Consider the following 22,215-nt stretch of genomic DNA (forward strand, 5'->3'; position numbering starts at 1 on the left):
AAAGAGTGTATGTATATGATACATCAGTTATAGATAAAGTACATCACAGGTAACTTGAGGAAAAACCCTGTTTTCTTATATAGTTTTAATCTTTTTTCCCATCAAAATTTTATGAGAACTTACAAGAAGTTGGCAATTTTTTAATTTCACAACTCTTCTTGTGCTCCTTTTTATCAGTTGGAAGTCTTAACTAGTAAATAAAGTTTAAGGGTCCATAAGGCTCTTAACAATCTGCTACCTATGCCTAAGTATTCTAGGCTGTAACTATCACAAACTATTTGCAATTTCCTAATACCATGCAATTTTTCAAACACCACTGGGTCTTGACTTATACTGTTCTTTCTGCTTGGAATGTTCCTTTTTCATTTCTGTTTCTATTTTTGTAAAACTCTCTTAGGCCCAGCTCCAATGTCATCTGCCTGGCCCTTCTAGGACAAAATGCTCAACCTCTCTATTGTGCTCCATAGCACATGACTGAGAGCATTAGTTTAACACTTAATATATTGTATTATATTTAGTTGTTTATACTCTGTCTCCTCCACTATATGTAAACTGTTAAGAGTAGTAATCATGTATTAATCTATTTTATATTCCTAGAACCTAGCACAGTGCTTCTTGGTACAAACAGTAGGTATGTTTGATAAATATTGGATAGACTCAGTTGAAGATCAGAGAAGTACTCCTTGAATAATTGATATTTTGGGGCTTTGTTTAAAAAAATGGATGCTTTGTATGTCCATTGCTGATGGATACACATACTAAGAGGTCAAGTAAGTTATGAGGTCATAATGAAAGTTATTTATAAAAAAGCGACCTAGGTCTAGTTGTTCTTTTTGTCAGGAAAACAGTCATGAAGAGCAAAACCAGCCTGTGCACAGCATGGACAAGGATCTAATTACTACAGTGCCAGGCTTAGCTTCAGAGACCTGTACACAGTACTCCTCAATGCCTGGATGTAGAGGTGAGGCAGCTAGGGTTACCACCATTGGCACCATCCTTCTCCTATATACTTCCTCAACCCCTCTCTATTTTTAGCACATATGGGAGTACATGCTAAGGCGTGGGATATAGTTTTTGCTCAAACTGCCCTATTTATTTATTAATTTCCTCCTTTATTTAATTAATTTATTTATTTTTTGCAGTACACGGGCCTCTCACTGTTGTGGCCTCTCCCGTTGCAGAGCACAGGCTCCGGACGCGCAGGCTCAGCGGCCATGGCTCACGGGCCCAGTCGCTCCGCGGCATGTGGGATCTTCCCGGACCGGGTCAAGAACCCGTGTCCCCTGCATCGGCAGGCGGACGCTCAACCACTGCGCCACCAGGGAAGCCCCCCTCCTTTATTTTTATATAATCCTTATGAGTGTTTGGTGGTAGCAGAAGAGAAAAGTGCGTTGGTTTTCCCTTTGCCTCTAGTCAATAAGGAAGGTGCTCTTTTAACCAACTTTCAAAACTCACTGGATTAACATATGCTCTCTATTTCCTATTGAACGTAATGATGCCTACAGACACTTTGTTTGAAACTGTTAGACTCTTCTCTTGTACACCTAAGATTCAACCGAGTTTGCTCCCAAACTTGTTTGTACAAGTTTGTGGCAATAGTTGCTACTGAATTAAGTTATTTAAATAAATATTACATAAACCAATGATATATGAGTGTAAAAGGAGTTATTTTTTTCCTATAAAAATTAAGTTAAACCTTTGGAAAAACTCATTTAAAAAAGGCTGCTAAAAAGAACTGATGTCAAATTAGGTATGGGTGAAGCAACTGTAAAAAAAATTATAAAAATATAATAAAAATCTAGAAGGATTCTATACTTAGATACTTTGCAAAGGTCTTAAATTTTTTTTTACTTTAAAGAAACTAAAACTTGAAATCACATATAATGCCTTTTGGGTATAAGAGAAGTTCAAATAGCAGATACTTATTAAAAGAAAAGCCTTAGGGCTTCCCTGGTGGCGCAGTGGTTGAGAGGCCACCTGCCAATGCAGAGGACGCGGGTTTGTGCCCCGGTCCGGGAAGATCCCACATGCCGTGGCGTGACTAGGCCCGTGAGCCATGGCTGCTGAGCCTGCGCGTCCGGAGCCTGTGCTCTGCAACGGGAGAGGCCAAAACAGTGAGAGGCCCGCGTACTGCAAAAAAAAAAAAAAAAAAAAAAAAAAAAAAAGCCTAGCTCTCCATCAAATTACTGACAAATAAATGTTCATTTATTTAAGTTACATTTATATTTATTTTAAAAGTAAAAGATAATTTCCCACTTGTAACTTATTTCCAATTAAATGACCAATTACTGGTATCCAAAGCATTAATTAAGAGGACTTCTGTTGTACTTCGACCATGGCCCATTAGTGCTTCGTTTCTATTAAGAAATACCTGTTCTCTGGTTAGCTCCCTGATGAGAAAAATTAATCAAAATGATTAGCTAGAAAGATTAAATAATCTGCTTCCTCTAAATTTCCCTGTATGTAACACGAGTCGGGGAAAACTCTGCAAAGACCACTTAGAAATTTTAGCTCTATTCAAACATTAATGTTCATACCAGAAGAAAGATTCATCCAATCACAGGGCTGGAAAATGCTTGTGGGGCATGTCATCTGAGACATACCAGTAACATCATGCTGTATATTAATAGATGCAGATTCTTTCAGTTAAGAAATAATTCATTTGGTTCTTTCTCATGGAAACCATCCTTTCATCTCTTTGATAACCTGTCTAATCCTTCTCTAAGATTTCCATTACAACAATGGCAGAAGTCTAGAATTAGAAGCCCAAAGTCCATGAAACTAAAATCTTTAGGGCCTTTCAGGCTTATGAATCTCACCTGTTCACCAGCTTGGGATTCCCCAATGATGAAACGATCTCCTGGGCCATCGGCAGCTGTGAGATGAACAGAACCAAGAACAATCATCAGAATGGACCTATAGCAAAGAATAAGAACCTAGTGTTGGAATTCTAAAACTTGACTCAAATGATCAGATAAGGCTTCAGGAAAGTGGAATACTTTTCTGATCTCCTAGTTTAGAAAAGGGCTTTGTTATTACTAGTTTGATCTTCGGTATCCACAACTCACAAGAACCAACAGAAGTGGTCCAGATTGTGCCTTTTCTTGGTGTCTCTGGAGATAGTTTTCTTGTTGTTCCATAATTTCCACTCTTGCACTTTTTAATAGGAAGTTCTTTTAGCCTATTGTCCTAAATAAATGGGCATGTATGCGTTATATGTGTGTACACACTCATGGAGACATATGTATGAAGTAGCAAGTGAAGTAGGAAGAACATATATTCTTTTCTTCATTTGACACTTGAAGGAAATGAGTTACAGAATGAAGAAACTCAGGTAGAAAAGGTTCAGTACCTTTAACAAGTTCTGGCTAGTGGTAGAGCTAGGACTAAAACCCCAGTCCCTGAATTTCCAATACAGTATTTTTTTTTTTATGATGGATCAAAATTCTGTTTCTAAATCAAAATACACAGGCAGTGCTGCATCACAATTCCCATTGACTGTTTATTTTTAAATTGGAAGAAACACTTTCAGACTTGAGACGGAAAAAACTTCTCATCCAATTTTTTTCTATATACAGTATAGTAATGGCTGGATGAAAAAATATTCCTGGAGATAAATGTATTCAAAAGGGTTTTCTTCACATACAATTGGATTTCAGACCAATAGTATTGGCAAGGCAATGCATACCTAATGAGTTTCATGATCATGACCATTATCTCCTTGTAATCAGCATACAGCAAGGGTTTGGGGGCACATACACAGCAAAGATAACACTATTTATATGAATATTTTAATCATATTTGCAGTCATGTTGATAAATAATAAAAAGTATTTTCCCTCTTTTAGAGAGGATATATAAAATTTATTGTTTCTTGGACTTCCCTGGTGGCGCAAGTTAAGAATCCACCTGCCAATGTAGGGGATGCAGGTTCGAGCCCTCGTCCAGGAAGAGCCCACATACTGTGGAGCGGCTAAGCCCAGTGCGCCATAACTACTGAGTCTGTGCTCTGGAGCCCGTGAGCCACAACTACTGAAGCCCGTGAGTCACAACTACTGAAGCCCGTGCGCCTAGAGCCTGTGCTCGGCAACAAGAGAAGCCACTGCAATGAGGAGCCTATGCACCGCAAGGAAGAGTAGCCCCCGCTCGTTGCAACTAGAGAAAAGCCCGCGCACAGCAACAAAGACCCAAAGCAGCCAAAAATAAATAAATAAATAAATAAATTTAAAAAAGAAAGAAAGAAAGCCAGATATAAGAGAATCTATGTAGCCTGATTACATTTATTTTTTTAAAAAATTATTGTTTCTTTATGTGACTACAAAGTAGTATTTTTTCTGAAGCCTTATATATACAATACCGTTTATAATAAGTCACTATTTTGCACAGCTGGCTTTGGTTAACCTGATGTGAAGAGGAACAAAAATTAACATTGGGTGTCTTCTACTTACTAGATGTTGTATCTTGTGCTTTTTAGACATTGTCTCAATTAATAAACTCTTGGCTTTCTGGTGTTTTTTTGGAATGCTATTGTATTTTCAGTGTTCACTTGTAAGAAAGAGAATACTGTAGTTTTCCTGCAATGGTATTCTTATGCTGCTTTCATGGGTTCTTTTTTCTTTCCTCTTTTTTTTTTAATGAAACAATTTAGAACAGACATAGAAATCACTGCTTCAACAATTATCAACATTTTACCAATTTTGTTTCATCTGCCCCCACACTTATTTTTGCAGTATTTTAATCATAATTTTCTTACTGTAGAAAATTAAAAAGTCAATTATCTTTCAGTTCTGTACTAACTGCATCTCAAAACTGAATAAACTTAGTTTTGATTATTTCTCTGCTACAGATATTACCAGCTTTCCACCTCCCATAAGCAACCTAGATGTTTTCTCTTTTTACTTCTTGCTCAAGGGAAAATTAGCATGGTTTTAGAGTAAAAGCTGAATCTGAATCCTGGTTCTGCCTATTATTAGCCTCAGGACTTTCAGCAAATTACTAAAACTTTCTCTAACCTTCAGTTTGCTTGTTGATAAAAATGGGAATAACCATACTTTAAAAATAATATCTTTTAAGGCTTTTTATTCCTTTCATTCATTCACTAAATTTCTACTGAGGTCTTCTGTGCTCTTAGTGTTATATTAGATGCTGGGACAGAGTAGAGAGTAAAACTAGATATTGTTTCTATTCTAATGCAGTGTCAGTCTGTTGCAATGTTTTTCAAACTCTAGATCACAAATACAGGTGGGCTGTAAAATCATCTTGTAAAGAAAAAGAACAGAAAATATATCTCATCACACATGGTAAAGGTGAAAATTGTGTCAAGAAACTTATTTTTGTTTATATATATGCATGCATATATATTTATATGCATTGTATATGTTATATATGTATGTGTATATCATTGGTTTGTGATGTCTAATGTATTAATGTGTGTCTTTCTATGGGTGTGGTGAAAACAAAACTCTTAAAGCCACCGATGTGAGGGAGATAGATATTAATCAAATAGTCACATTAACAAACATATAAATTTGTATATAAATACAAATTAAGAAAACCATTCTAAAGGAAAGGAACACGGTTTTATGAGAGCATACACTGAAAGTACCTGAACTACACTGGAGGGTCAGGGAAAGACACCCTGATAAAAGAATTTATGATTTGAATATGAAGGATGAGGAAGAGCTAAGTAGGCAAAAATATGTGGGGATGGGGGAGAGGGAGAGGGAAAAGGAGAAGGAGAGATAGGGTGGGGGGAAGAGGGAGAGATGGGGAGAGAGGGAGAGATGGAGGGAGAGGGAGAGAGACAGAGAGGAAATGAAAATGCTTCATCTATAGATATTCACCTAAAGAAAACAGTATGTGTAAAGGCTTTGGTTCACGTCCTCCCTCTATCCTATAGTCTAGCTACTCTCAGGAGTACCTGAGAATACCAAGATGACTCATATTTCAGCTCCATAACATATGCTACTCTCACTGCTTGGAGTGTCCTTTTCTTCTCCCTGCCTTCTGGTTAAAGACTTCTTAGCTTTTAAGACTCAGCTCAAGTGTCACCTTCTCTAGGAAGTCATATCTGACTTCCTTTCCCTCAAGAGTCACCTACTTCTTCTTTTGTTTCCACAGTGTATTCCTGAAATAACTCTAATTATGGCTTCCTAATGTATTTGTAACCATTTGCTTATTTGTCTCAGGGAAATTCCTAGTACCTGCTGAATAATAGGTATTCAATAAATGTTCAATATATGAAGTATTCGAAAGTTCAAGAAACGAATGAGTGTGGCTCCTAAGAATCTTTGTAGAAAGATGCATGCATGAATGAACAATAAATAATATTTTCCACTGCAAAATGCTGTATTTTGAATGCATTCCATTTTCTGCTGGTTCATGTATATTGTTTTCTTCAAAATACGAGTCAACATTCACCATCTTTAGAATGTTCAGAAAGACTGCTCTGCTTAATTCTATATAACTTAGATTATGTCTAGCATAGTGCCTAGTTCATCACTGATGCTCAGTAAATATTTGATAAAACAAAGAAATCAATTTGGCACTTCCATAATACTTAGGTGGGAAGTTTGTAAACTGTCTTATACACATTAGTATTGTGCTTTGTAAATTTTCTTAAATAATTTTATAAATGTGTGGTAGGTAGGGATCACTTCCTTTATTTCTTTTTTGAAACCCTCTGCTCTTCAGTCTTCCTCTTGTCTCCTGTTCCCCACACATGCAAATATACATACACTCAAAATGCTCATATCAGTGTTCTGCACAAATGCTCCAAACAAATGTCATTATATAATGAGTGGCTAGAGATAATCTGGGGCAAGGTTGATATAGAGTGTCAGGGAGGCCAACAACTGAAAGAGCCTTTAAATGATTCTAAGAAGCAAGATGCTTTGTTGCCAAGGAAGGTACACTGACTGGGGAGAGAATATATCTCACTTTAACTATGTTCTCCACTTTGCTCTGAAAATTTCCACCTGGGAAACATGCTAGATAAGGAAGGCTTAGTCAACCAACATTATAGAAAGTCCCTGGTACCAACGGAGGAGTCATTTTTACCATTTCCCTTATAACAGTGCTTCTCAACCCTTAATGTGCATAGAAATCACCTGGAGATCTTAAAATACAGATTCTGATTCAGTAGGTCTGGGACAGGCCCTGAGGTTCTACGTTTCTAACAAGCTGATGCTTATGCAGCTGGTTCATGGACTACCCCTTCTGAGGAGCAGAGCACTGTAAGATTGAACGGAATACAGACAAATTCAGACTGAGAGAAAACTTAAGAAATAAAAAATCAGTGAACTACAACAGAAGTCCTGATTTTACATCAACACCAAGGCTAACTATTTATTATAAAGACAGAAAAGTAACGATCAATCTACCTAACTTACCGATATTTATTTTAAAATATCTATTAAAGAGACAGGTAAAAGAAAAGTTGCCATTTTCAAGATGAATTCTACCAGCTTGGGTGGGAGGGGGCAGAAGTGGAGGTACAGTGGCAGATGAAGCTAAAGCTTGGAAAGAAATTAAGTAAGTCACAGTACGCCATTAGAAAAGATGGATGGATTCCAAGGATTTCTGTAAAGGCTTAGACTCTTTCCCCCCACTAATTCTGGCATTTCTATTAATAAGTTTTCTTTTCTGTTTTGTAACTGTAGAATTTAATTTGAAGGAAGAGATAAAAGCAATACAAACCAAATCCTAACAGCAAATGCACTGTATAATGCTTAATGCTAGACCCTGAAACTGCTCCCACTTCCACCTTTTTAATGTCCAGAAAACACTTTTAGTCTTTATTTGAAGATTTCTGATTATATCATTTGATATAAAATTGATACCATTAGATAACTATTCATTGTGGCAATGTATAGAAAATCCTCAAGCCATTTGCCCTAGAATTATCCCTCATTTTCATTTTCCAGCCATGTGGGAGCTCTCTTTAAATCTCTTGAAATCCTTTATAGCTATTCACTTATTTTCAATAACAAAAGCCTCATCGTTTCCATGTTAGGACTGAATAAACAGAGGCCATAGATAGCATAACTTTCAGAGGTCCTAGGCACCTCTATTCTTCAATAGAGGAATAAGGCAGAAGGACTAATATTCTGTTTATCTCTAATTATAGAACCAAACTGTCTAAGACTGGATGATAGGCAACAGGGTAATAGTATTGATATTTATGTGTATACTAAAATTAACATTGTAGCATGAGTTTGGAGTGGTGGCAAGGGTAGGTGACAAGACTAACACAACAGGATTAATACTTGCTGCAGTTATACTGAGGGATTAAATCAGGTGAGTTGTTTGGAATTTTAAATCTGCTGCCTGGAAAGCAGGGAGCAAGGAGTAGAACAGATGAATGAGAAGGCATTTTGTATTCTTTACCATTATCTTCCAGGAGAAAAATGCCCATATATTGTTAGTATTGAGAAAAGGTATATTATTTCCTTAAATACATTATTTTAAGCTTTTGGGGATTAACTTAAATTAATTATTCAAAATTATCTCTCTGCTCACATGAGTAATACTCCTATATCATAAGGCTTTCTTTTTCATCCAAAGTGTCCTACAGTGGAAGGCCACTGGCTGTCAAATGAGTTGGAAAACCAGCTATGGCCAAACAGGATTTAAATGGACAAAACAGAAACTCTAAAACATTACTTTTGTGACAGAATAAGAAATAGCTCAAAATCAAAAAGGTTATACCGAATTTTAGTATGCATTTTAATACACTGGAAGGAAGTACAACAAAATGTTAATAGTAGCTAGACAGTGAGATGATGGGTTAAAATGTTCTTTTTGATTTTCTGTATTTTCCATAAGCATGTATTTAATCAGAATGTATAAAAGAAAAAGCTTTAATATTTACTTAACCTAAATGGCAAGGATTTCTCTTAATATAATTTTCCAGAATTGTTTGTTGCACATGGTTCTCAAAATAATTACTGGCTTGTTTATAATTTTCCCTTTTCTTAAATAATCCCAAAACTAATTCTGAAGTGATAAGCCTTTCAAATTGAACATTTTCAAGAGAGTGAATTTGGTATTCTGAGATATTTTTACCTTTATTAACACCTAAGAAGCAATTGTGAGACAATGGGCACCCACATCTCTATAGGAGCGTGTGAATGCATCAAGAAGGTGGTTGGCTTAATCAGCGTGAAGGGAGAAATAACTCCTCAAAAATACGAATAAAACTATTGTATTGTTTCTAACTGGTAAATGCTACTTTCATTTTCTTTTCTCTTCTTTCATCATTCAAATTCATTCCCTCCTGAATGTAGTTTTAGGTTTATTAGTTTACATCATCATCACTTGATTCCTATCTTCTTTATACTGTATTCTTTCTTATTTTTTAAAAGCTGTTCCTATTTCTTTAGCTATTTGTTACTGTCTTGATTTTTCAACCCACATACCTTAAAGCAAGTGATCCTCCAACTGGTTTGGAGTTTTATCCCACATGTTTCTGAAGGATACTGGCTAATGCTTAGTGATCCAGAGCAAGTTAGCAACCTCTTTACACCTAGAGGGTTAGCAATGCTCACAGGTGCCACTGGTTATTACTGGAAGGCCTAAGGCAAAGGCAGAGGAGAAGAAAAACAAGGAGAATAAAGGGAGTGGGGAGAAAGGAGTGGGAGTAAAGGAAGAAGGGGTGGAGAGAAGAAGGTATACAAAGTAGAGAGGTAGAGAGCCACAACAATAGCCTCAAGGATATTCTTTACCAAAACACTGCCTGGGGTTGGTATTATAACACAGAAAAGACTAAGACCATGACTTTTTGTTCACTGATGACTTCTGCTGCCTTAATTATGTTGATCATAATTATCCAGTCATTCCTACTTTGAAATTTAACCATATCCATGATGGTTATCTGTTATGTCTCTGTTATACATTCCACATCTTAGAGAACTAGCAATGTTTCACAGGAAAGAAATAATGTGAATTAGCTGCATGGTGGATTATCTGTTGAACATTTTATACCGTGAGATGTCATTTTAAATGTTTGTGTGTGTGTGTGTGTGCTTGCGTATGTGTGTGAAATAACTAAAAACACCACCACTCTAAAACAAAATAAATGTTATACTAAATGGTAATTTTATATATAAATTTCTTTGATAGAATCTACAGTTGCAGAAAGGCTCTTTCCTGGCTCACATGGGCTAACTAGAAAAGCTAAAAGCAATAGTTTCTTTTTATTGAGCTGCTGCTACCTCATCTAAAAATCACAGAACAACTTTCTGTTTCAGAATAATTCTGCCTAATATAATTTATTTTCTCACTTTCTCTTACTTTACATTACCGAGAATATAAAAAATAGACTTTCTTGTCCTTTTGGTGTTTCATCTGCTGTAGCTGTTTGTTCTACTCTGGAAGTAAGAATTCATCATTTCATAGCAATCCAATATGGCTACCAATTATAAGTTCAAACAGAATTTACATTTTAGAGGGAATAAGAAACAAGAGCCAGTGAGGCTATCAGAAGACTAAAATAAATTTCTTTCTGGATAATATTCATTATAATAAACACTATAGAAGAAATGAATTTGGAAGAGAAAACATAGGAGTCATTGGGGATTTGTTATTTATATTTTCAGAAATACTCTAATTTGTGAGATAGAGCTGAATGAGGTGCATTTAAGACAGTTTCCTGAGAAAGAATACACTAGTAGGAATTAATCTCTCCACCATTTTATGAGAATAACAGTTTAGATAAATGTTATCATTTTTTCAGAGATGGTTTAAGAAAATGTGATAATTATAATAAAAAAATTAAAAATAATAATAGTAATAATAGGTACTATTATTATACATTAAAAAAATGATTGAGTGCTTTTTTGGTGTGTGTGTGTTTGCCATATACTTTAAGGCCTTCTACAGTCTCACTTAATTCTCACAATAACCTGTTGGGATAAATACTGTTATAATTATCACCATTTTATAGATGAGGAAACCAAGGCTCAAAAAGTTTAAGTGATTTGCTCAAACTTACATAGATGGAACTGGTGCTAGAACCCAGATCACTCTTACTTTGTTATCACTCACTTTTTTATCACTCAAAGTCCATAATCTTAACCATTTGTTCTACTGTCTCCAACAGAGAAAGATACTGCTAAGATATGGCAATGGAACACGGAGGAGGTCAATGAATGTATTTAATTACAAGAAAGAAGAAATTATTTTAATAGCTAGATAGAGTAAAAAAAAATCCAAAACCAAAAAATCAAGTAAGGGACTCCATAAATGACCATCAAAAAGGAATTGGCCTTCTTAACAGCTCTGATAAACTGGGAAATGTTTTTAGGCATTTCTTCAATGATACCAGCCTTGAGTTAATAACCAATAATAGTTTCTAAGCAATTCAGCTGCATTTTCATTTTGGGTTCTTTCGTAGATTGGACTTTAGGCAGGCAAATGCTATTTAGTATTTGCTTTTGAGCTTCATGCAATCCCAGGCAACTCTAAAGGCATGAGCTGCTGGTACCATCTGGGGCTTCAGAGCCTTGAAATATGGAATCTTCTAGGGAATTAGAGGTTTCCCTCATGCTTGCTTTCTATGAAGCCCTTATTGATGTTTGAGTTTAAAGCAGGAGAAAAAAAATTCCCCACTTTATCCCTGTGTTGGGAGTTTGCTCTTCTTTCTTGGACCATACAGATGTTTTCAACTAGAAAACATTTGGACTTCCAGACCAAGACTGTCTGCCATCTGGTATGTGTAGAGGCCGAAAGAATAAATCATGATACAGTGTCTTTATCAACCTCTACATATTTATCTGTAAGTAAGAATTTTCAAGTAACTATAGTACTGTCACTGAAAAGTTTTAATCAAGATTGTGCTGGAAAATATATAGGTGTAGGTTAACATTGTTATCTGTGAATAAAATTATTTTGACAGCCAAGGGGAAAATAGATGTAATAGTCATTAGGTACCTGGGCTTAGCCAAAAATCTGAAAAAAAAAAAACCAAATTACAATGTGAGTATGTTGATACTCAAGAAAACCAAAATATTTACCTCGGACAGCATAGCCATCTTTTACTGATGCTGGGAACGGGGGTAGGTTGTCTTTTGCATATACATCTTGAGCAAGGACTCGCCCCATTCCATCTGTAAGAGAAAAGAAGGAAAATATGGATGTTAAGTGCAGTGGGTTAAACAGGTAGTCCTAAACATGATGGACATAGGTACTTGTCTGACAAGGCTTGCATAAGGGCTCAGTCAGATCTCCTGATTTCTATCCCAAGGAATAGGCGACAGAAGGAAGAGATGCATCCTAGTGTCTGAAATGAAAGATTAAGATTCAGTCAATTAATAGCAATGCTTCCAGGGATTATTTGAATATGAGTAGCTACACAGTCATCAAAGATGTGTTCAAGTTGATGTGTCATTAATCCTTTAACAATCCAAAGATGATTTTCTTTAAAAAGTAAATTCTTCAACAGTCATAGACATTGACCCAGTAATTTCACTTCTAGAAATCTATCTTAAGAAAATGGATAAATCTTTCTGTACATGTTTATTTCAGAGTTACTTACATTAGTGAGAAATGGAAAGAAATCAAAAGTTTAACAATACATAAATTTAAACAATGATGTATCCTTATGATAAAATATTATACAGGCTAAAGTAATATTTATGAAAAATATTCACTGACACAGGAAAATTCTTATGATATACATTTTAAAAACATGCAGAACTGTATATACAAAGTATAATCTTAACTATGTTAAGATATACGTATATAGAGCAATAGAAAAAGATGGGAAAGGCATACATGAAAATATAAAGTATTTGTTTACTGCAGTATGTTAGAATTATGTATAATTTTATACCCTTTGCTATAATTTTCTGAAAATTTCCAAGTTTTCTACAATGATCACATGTAATTTTTAGAGCTTTTTTTCCTTTAGAAGAGAAAAGTAAAGAAAAGAAAGGAGCTTCCTTATTATTCTATTTAACTTTAGCCAAAATTCTGGCTTTATTAACCTAAAAAAAATTAGTGACTATAAGAAGAGCACCATTGATCTATTGTGTGAAGTGACTATTCAAACCACTATTCATCCACTCTGGATGACAATCACATTTGGTTACAGCTCAGAAGTTTGATTTAGTGCCAAAAAGAATAAAAGTTTCAAGAGTCATGACCAATTCCTTAAATCCTCTAGTCAGAATCTGTCCTTATTATTATTATTACTATTGTTATTATTCTAAAGAAGTAACAGAATAATTAATAGGAGATAGAGAAGGAAGAAGAGGAGGAGGAAAAAAAAAATCAAGCTTCTCTCCAAAGACTGTAAGTAATATAGAACTTGATTTACATAAGATGTTTGTATAGATTTAGAAAATTCCATTGTTTCCAGAGCTGGATGAGTCTTTTTTTGTTTGTTTCTTTTTTGTTTTTAGCTTTGTCCTTCTTAGCCACCTAGAGCCTCTGGTTTCTAGATTCCAGGACAAAGAAGTAAGGACAGACAGATTATAAATTTTGTACTCTGATCCACAGTGATAGTGATAGTGACTCTTTCTTTTTAAGGAAAGTGACACCTGAATTGGAAGGGAGAACTTCTTAGCAGATTCTAGCTGTAGGTACTCCCAGGAGGTTGAAACTATTCTGTAGCTATGGACCATACTTTGTAAGACCAGGGAAGTGGTAGGACCAGAGGGTCTGGTTTGTATTCACATATACAACATTAACTCCCAAATGAACCTGAAGCTATAAGGCAGTCTCTGGTACTGAGCCTTATGACATCTGTCCAGGGTCACAATAAACTACCTGGGGTAGCTCCTTATCTGAAACTATTCTGGTCTGGTGTGCCGAATGAAAATATAAGTGTTATGCCAGTTCAGATCCTAAGAGAATAATTTTCTGGGATTTGGAATAGCTCAGTAACAGTGGTTAATAATCAAATATAGCACCAGAGCTGAGTTTTTCTGGCAGCTGGTGCGGTTAATCTAGTAAATGTTTATATAGCATTTTATAAGTTACTAAGTAATATCATACACATATATAATCTCATTTAATCCTTAAAAAATCTAGTAAAGCATTATTATATTCATTTTACAGATGAAAAAAGAGAAATTTAAACAGGGTAAGTAACTTATCCAAGGTCATATATTTCACAGGTGGCTAAGGTAGGACTGAAATTTAGATCTTAGAGCATCAATCATTACTACAATGGCAATAGCTACATACTCTCCATGTACAGCTCTTCCTCTGTTTCTCTGACGTTTAAAAAAGCTACAAGGTGATTCCTCAAAAAATTAAACATAGAATTACCATATAATCCAGCAATTCCACTTCTAGGTATATATTCAAAAGAATTAACAGCAGAGACTTGAACAGATATTTGTGCACTATTTTTATAGCAGCATTATTCACAATACAGTAGTCAAAAAGTGGAAGTAACCCAAGTGTCTACTGACAGATGAATCGATAAACAAAATGTAGTATGTACATTTAAGAATATTATTCAGCCTTAAAAAGGAAGGAAATTCTGACATATGCCATAATATGGATGAAACTTGAAGACATTATAAAATAAGTGAAAATAAGTGAAATAAGCCAGTCACAAAAGGAGAAATATTGTATGATTCCACTTATATGAGGTAATCAGAATATTCAAAATCAAAATCATAGTATCAAAAAGTAGAATGGTGGTTGCCATGGGTTGGGGAGAGGGAGGAATAGGAAGTTATTTTTTAATGAGTATGGAGTTTCAGTGTGGGGAGATGAAAAAGTTTTGGAGATGGATGGTAATGATAGCTGCAGAATAATGTAAATGTATTTAATGTCACTGAATTGTACGGTTAAACACAATTAAAATGGTAAATCTTATTTTATGTATGTGTTACCACCATCACAAAAAACTACAAAGAACTGATGGCATCAACAGCTAGCACATGTTATTTTTCCTTCCTAAGTCCTTGCCAGTAGCCCAAGAGAAGTGATACATGCTCATGATGGTTCTTTTTATTCCTGTATTCCAGAAAGAAAGAGGTTGAACACTTAGTATGCTAAGTATGAAAGACTATTGATACTGACAGTTGTAGATATCGTAGTGGCTTAACATAAGTTAACTAAGTTCTCACTGACAGCCAATTTAGAGAAAAGAGTATCAGCTGACTTGATTTCTCCCTTCAATGCCTGAGTTACTCATATATCTTACTGTGCAATTCCACTCTGGAGGGTTCCTAAGGTATAGAGTCTACTCAATCATAATTTGACAAAATTAGATTCTGGAAACTAAAGTAAAAACTCTGTTCCGTAAGTTTCCAATAATAATTGACCCCCTACCCCCATCCTACCATACACATAAACACTAAGAAATAGCCCTCAAATCTGAGGAGGCTCAAATAATAACTCTGGACTGAGAAGATGTACATATGACAAGAATAAGTGAGTTTATTTAATTATTTATTGAAGTATAGTTGCTTTAAATGTTCTATAAGTTACAGGTGTACAATATAGTGGTTTGTAATTTTTAAAGGTTATACTCCCTTTATAGTTATTACAAAATATTGGCTATATTCTCCGTGTTGTATAATATATGATTGTAGCTTATTTTATACCTAATAATTTGTACCTCTTACTCCCCTACCGCTAACTTGCCCCTTCCTTCTTTCCTCCCCACCCTGGTAACCTCTAGCTTGTTCTCTACATCTGTGAGTCTGCTTCTTTTTTATTATATTCACTAATTTGTTGTATTTCTTAGATGCTGCATATAAGTGATATCATACAGTATTTGTCTTTCTCTAACTTACTTCACTTAGCATAATGCCCTCCAAGTCTATTCATGTTGCTGCAAATGGCAAAATTTCATTCTTTTTTTATGGCTGAGTAGTGGTCCAGTGTGTATGTGTGTGTGTGTGTGTGTGTGTGTGTGTGTGTAACATCTTCTTTATCTGTTCACTTCCTGATGGACAGTTAGGCTGCTTCCATATCTTGGCAATCATATATAATGCTGCCATGAACACTGGGGTGCATGTATCTTTTCGAATTAGTGCTTTTGCTTTTTTGGATATATACCCAGGAGTGAAATTGCTGGGTCATATGGTAGTTCTGTTTTTAGTTTTTTGAGAAACTTCCATCCTATTTTCCACAGAGGCTGTACCAATTTACATTCCCACCAACAGTGGATGAGGAGGTTCCCTTTTCTTTACATCCTATAAGCGAGTTATTTAAATGCTACAATCTACCCAAGCTTCATTAGGCTACAAAATAATACACAGATCCTATTTTAAGAATTCTGTAGTGCTAGCATAAGACTTGCCTAGCGTAATTTGAAAATGTTCATACTGAGATTGAACTTTATTTTTGACAAGTGTCCAGTTTCTGACACAAAGAATGATTTGCCACATCTTAAACATGGTGGGCTTTTTCTTATTTCTATGCCATTGCAAATAATGTTGCCTTAGACAGCAATACCTTTTTTCCTTCTTCTTTTCTCCCCCTAGTGAATCTTAGGCAACCTTTAAGTTTCAGCTCAGATGTCATGTCTTTGGCCTTCTGTCTCTAAACAGGAAAAGTTAGTTCATTGACCAATTTATTTATCCATTCATCAAACACTGGGAACCTACTATATGCTAGACACTGGGGACAAAAATACTAGTAAGACCTGGCTGATTTCCTCAAGGAATTCACATGTAACAGTGCATGTGAGAGAGGGGGATATGGAAAAATAAAAATATGATTACAAGATAGTATGATATGGGCAGTGACAGATATATGATCAGGGCAATATCAGAAGCATACAGAAAAAACCACCTAACCAACAATTTGTGGAACATCAAGAAAATCTTCCTAGATGAGGTATCTATGCTGAGTTTCACAGTTTGAAGTAAGAACCAAGTAGGAGAAAGGAGGGGACATTTTAGACAACGGAAGCAGGATCGAGGGAGTTTAAACTTAATCTTATGAAAATGGGAATCCAATGTAGGATTTTTAAGCAGAGTAATGACTTCAAGTTAACCTCCCAGCAGTGTTTAAGTCTCTTCAGAGATAATGGAACGTATTATGAACTTGCCTAGTGACAAGATACAGAATAGTTTGGAGGGATTGTACTTAGTCTTCATATTCTTAAAACATTTGTATCCATCTGTTATGGTACACTTTCCACATTACATTACAGTTGTTTGTGAAACTATCTTGACTTCTCCATCAGGTTGTGAATTCCTTGTTGTCACAGCATATCTCACCCATCATTGTATCCCCAGTACCAAGCACAGTGCTTGATACTTAAAAGGTACCCAGTAAATGTTTGTTGAATGACTGAGTCAATGATTGAGTACGTTAATGATTAGAACTAAGGAGGGAAAGAAATGTCAGGTAAATAGAGAAAAAGGTCATATCAATCAAATACAACTAACTTCATCCAGAGAATACATAAAATGGAGAAGGACATCTTGCTAACTTCTACTCTCATTATTTCCCACTTAGACTCCTCTAAGCAAGTCATTTTTTGTGTGTGTAATGGATGCTCACCTCCATGCTTACAGTCATGACTTTCCTAAACCTGGACTATCATCTTCCTTTTTGTTATCAATAAATGTCTATCACCTATTTCAAGACCCCATTTAAGACAGTAGGTTCTCCTTGATTATTGCCCCTCTGATTACTACTCTTGTATATTCAGTTAGTAATATATCAGCAAGTATTTGCAAAATTGTGTGTAAGAGTTCTCAAGGTGGTGAGTGTGAGAAAAGTGTGTGTTTGGTTTCTTAAGATTCTGAAGAAAGAGAACTGTATTTTTCCTTTATGGTTAATCAAAGCAACAAACACAGGTTATATTTAAAATGACTTCTAGCAGTCTAGGCTTCCAGAAGAGTCTCTGCTATTACTTAAATTCAGTTCTTCCTAAAAGGCAAGGACAAATCCAAGAGAAATGAAAACATATGTCCATGCAAAAACCTGTACACAAATACTAATTGCAGCAGTATTCATTAACAGTCAAAAGATGGAAACAATCCAACAGTCCATCAATTGATGAATGGATAAATAAAGCATGGTATATACATAAAATGAAATATTACTTGGCCATAAAAAGGAGTGAGGTATTAATGGGAACTATAAAACATTGCTGAAAAGAAATTATAAAGAAGATACAAACAAATGGAAAGACATCCTTTGTTCATGGATTGAAAGACATAATATTCTTAGTGCCCATGCCATCTAAAACCACCTATGGATTCAATGTAATCTCAATAAAAATGCAAATGGCATTTTTTGCAGAAATAGAAAAATTCATCCTAAAATTCATATGGAATCTCAAGAGACCCCGAGCAGCCAAAACGATTATAAAGAAAGCAAAGTTGTAAGACTCACACTTCCTGATTTTATAACATATTACAAAGCTACAGTAAGAAAAACAGAGTGGCACCAGCATAAAGACAGACAAATAGACTAATGGTTTGATAGTTAATTTTATGTGTCATCTTCACTGGCCATGAGATACCTAGATTAAACATTATTTCTGGGTGTGTCTGTGAGAGTTTTTCCAGATGAGATTAGTATTTGAATTGGTGGAATCAATAAAGTATATTGCCCTCCCCATTGTGGGTGGCATCATTCTATCCACTGGGCATCTGAATAGAACAAAAAGGTGGAGGAAAAAAATTGTCCCTTTTGCTTTCTGCCTGCCTGTTTGACCTGGGACGTTGGTCTTCTCTTGCCCTTGGATGGGCTTTATATCAACTCCCTTGGTTTGCAGCCTTTTGGACTTGGACTGGAATTATAACACCAGCTTTCCTGGGTTGCCAGCTTGCAGATGGCAAATCATGGGACTTCTCAGCCTCCATAATCATGTGAGTCAATTCCTCATAATAAATCTCTTCCTATATATATTCTGTTGGTTCTGTTTCTCTGGAGAACTCTGTCTAAAACGAACGGAATAGAATAGAGAGCACAGAAATAAACACTCATGTATATGGTCAAATGACCTTTGACAACGATATCAAGACCACTCAACAGGGAAAAGATAACCTTTTCAAAAAATGATGTTGGGAAAACTGGATAGCCACATTTGAAAGAATGAAGCTGGACTCTTTTATCTTCCACCATATACAAAACTTAACTCAAAAAAGATCAAAGACCTAAATGTAAAACCAACAACTATAAAACTCTTAGAAGAAAACACTGAGGAAAGGCTTCATGACATTGGATTTGGCAATGATTTCTTGAATATGACAACAAAAGCACAGGCAACTAAAGCAAAACTAGACACAGGGGACAACATCAAACTTAAAAACTCTTGTGCATCAAAGGATACTATCAACAGAGTGAAAAGGCAAACTTCAAAATGGGAGAAATATCTGCAAATCATATATCTGATAAGGGGTTAATCTCCTGAATACATAAAGAAATCCTACAACTCAAAAACAAACAGATCTAATAACTCAATTAAAAATGGGAAAGGCACCAGGAATAGGAGCCCCCAGAGCACTTGGCTTTGAAGGCCAGTGGGGCTTGATTGCAGGAGCTCCACAGGATTGGGAGAAATAGAGACTTCACTCTTTTTTTTTTTTAATACATCTTTATTGGAGTATAATTGCTTCACAGTGTTGTGTTAGAGAGACTTCACTCTTAAAGGGCACACACAAAATCTCACACACACCAGGACTAAAGGCAAAAGCAATAATTTGATAGGAACCTGAGCCAGACGTACCTGCTGGTCTTGGAAGGTATCCTGGGGAGGCAAGGGGTGACTATAGCCCACCTTGGGGACAGAGACACTGGTGGAGGACATATCGGGGAGGATTCATCTGTGTGAGCTCTCCTGGAGGCTGACATTTTGCCACCAAGACCTGGCCCCACCAACAGCATGTAGGTTCCAGTGCTGGGATGCCTCAGGCCAAACAACAAACTGGATAGGGGCACAGCTGCACCCATCAGCAGACAGGCTGCCTAAAGACTTCCTGAGCCCACAGCCACCTCTAGACACGTCCCTAAGCATGGCTCTGCCCCCCAGAAGACCAAGACCCAGCTCCAGCCATCAGGGGGCAGGCACCAACTCTTCCTGCCAGGAAGCCTGCACAAGCCTCTAGACAATCCTCATCTACCAGGGGACAGACACCAGAGGCAAGAAAACTACAGTCCTGCAGCCTGCATATCGAGTCCACAAACAAAGGCCAGATACAGACCAGCTGGCCCCTGGCCCTTGGGTGACAAGAAGGGAGTGCACTGCTGGGACACATAGGACATCTCCTACCGAGGGCCACTTCTCAAAGGTCAAGAAACGTAACCAATCTACCACATATATAAAAATACGAATAGCAATTTAGACAAAATGAAGCAACAGAGGAAGATGTTTCAGACAAAGGAACAAGATAAAACCCCAGAAGAAGCACTAAGTGATGTGGAGAGAGTCAATCTACCCGAGAAAGTGTTCATGGTAATCATCGTAAAGATGACCAAAGAAGAGTTAACACCCATCCTTCTGAAGCTATTCCAAAAATTGCAGAGGAAGGAACACTTCCGAACTCATTCTATGAGGCCACCATAACCTTGATACCAAAACCACACAAAGATATCACAAAAAAAGAAAATTACAGGCCGATATCACTGATGCACATAGATGCAGAAATCCTCAAGAAAATACTAGCAAACTGACTCCAACAATACATTAAAAGGATCATACACCATGATCAAGTGGGATTTATCCCAGGGATGCAAGGATTTTTCAATATCTGCAAATCAATCAATGTGATACACCACATTAACAAAGTGAAGAATAAAAACCATATGATTATCTCAACAGATGCAGAAAAAAGCTTTTGATAAAATTCACCATCCATTTATGATAAAAACTCCAGAAGTGGGCACAGAGGGAACATACCTCAACATAATAAAGGCCATCTATGAGAAACCCACAGCTAACATCACACTCAGTGGTGAAAAGCTGAAAGCATTTCCTCTAAGATCAGGAACAAGACAAGAATGACCACTCTGGCCACTTTTATTCAACATAGTTTTGGAAGTCCTAGCCACAGCAAACAGAGAAAAAAAAAAGAGATAAAAGGAATCCAAACTGGGAAAGAAGTAAAACTGTCATTGTTTGCAGATGACATGATGCTATACATAGAAAATCCTAAAGATGCTACCAGAAAACTACTAGAGTTCATCAATGAATTCAGTATAGTTGCTAGGTACAAAATTAATATACAGAAATCTGTTGCATATCTAATACACTTAACAATGAAAGATCAGAAAGAGAAATTAAGGAAACCATCACATCAAAAAGAATAAAATACCTAGGAATAACCTACCTAAGGAGGCAAGCGACTGTACTCTGAAAACTATAAGAAGCTGATGAAAGAAACTGAAGATGACACAAACAGATGGAAAGATATATCGTATTCTTGGATTGGAAGAATCAGTATTGTTAAAATTATCATACTACCCAAGGCAATCTATGGATTTAATGCAATCCCTATCAAATTACCAATGGTATTTTTCACATAACTAGAACAAAAAATTGAAAAATTTGTATGGAAACACAAAAGACCCCAAATAGCCAAAACCACCTTCAGAAAGAAGAACGGAGCTGAAGGAATCAAGATCCCTGACATCAGACTATACTACAAAGCTACAGTAATCAAAACAGTATGGTACTGGCACAAAAAAACAGACTTATAGATAAATGGAACAGGATAGAAAGCCCAGAAATAAACACACACACTTATGGTCTATTACTCTACCACGGAGGAGGTAGAATATACAATGGAGAAAAGATGGTCTCTTTAATAAGTGGTGCTGGGAAACCACTTGTAACAGAATGGAATTGGAACATTCTCTAACACTGCATACAAAAATAAACTCAAAATGGATTAAAGACCTAAATGTAAGATCAGGTACTATAAAACTCCTAGAGGAAAACACAGGCAGAACATTCTTTGACACAAATCACAACAATATTTTTTTGGATCCGTCTTCTAGAGTAATGGAAATAAAAAGAAAAATAAACAAATGGGACCTAATTAAACTTAAAAGCTTTTGCACAGCAAAGGAAACCATAAATAAAACAAAAAGACAAGCCATGGACTGGGAGAAAATATTTGCAAATGATGCTACTGACAAGGGATTAATTTCCAAAATATACAAACAGCTCAAACAGCTTAATATAAAAAAAACCAAAACTGAACAACTTGATCAAAAAATAGGAAGAAGACCTAAACAGACATTGCTTTACAAAAGACATACAGATGGTCAATGGGCACATGAAAAG

The 22,215-nt window shown here is 36.0% G+C and overlaps 1 protein-coding gene across 5 annotated transcripts in view; it reads right to left on the reverse strand.

Moving 5' to 3' along the window:
- GPHN (gephyrin) overlaps window positions 1-22,215 on the reverse strand; it is a 618,453-nt gene that overhangs the window by 91,085 nt on the left and 505,153 nt on the right. For all 5 annotated transcript variants that reach the window (XM_082854448.1, XM_082854450.1, XM_082854447.1 and 2 more), the window contains 2 exons: window positions 12,014-12,106; window positions 2,820-2,875 (listed from right to left, as the gene is read on the reverse strand). In XM_082854448.1, the coding sequence (XP_082710574.1) occupies window positions 2,820-2,875; window positions 12,014-12,106 (149 nt within the window). The remainder of the gene's footprint in view (window positions 1-2,819; window positions 2,876-12,013; window positions 12,107-22,215) is intronic.

This window comes from Leucopleurus acutus (assembly GCF_964270905.1).
Source record: "Leucopleurus acutus genome assembly, chromosome: 1".
Lineage (NCBI taxonomy): Eukaryota > Metazoa > Chordata > Mammalia > Artiodactyla > Delphinidae > Leucopleurus > Leucopleurus acutus.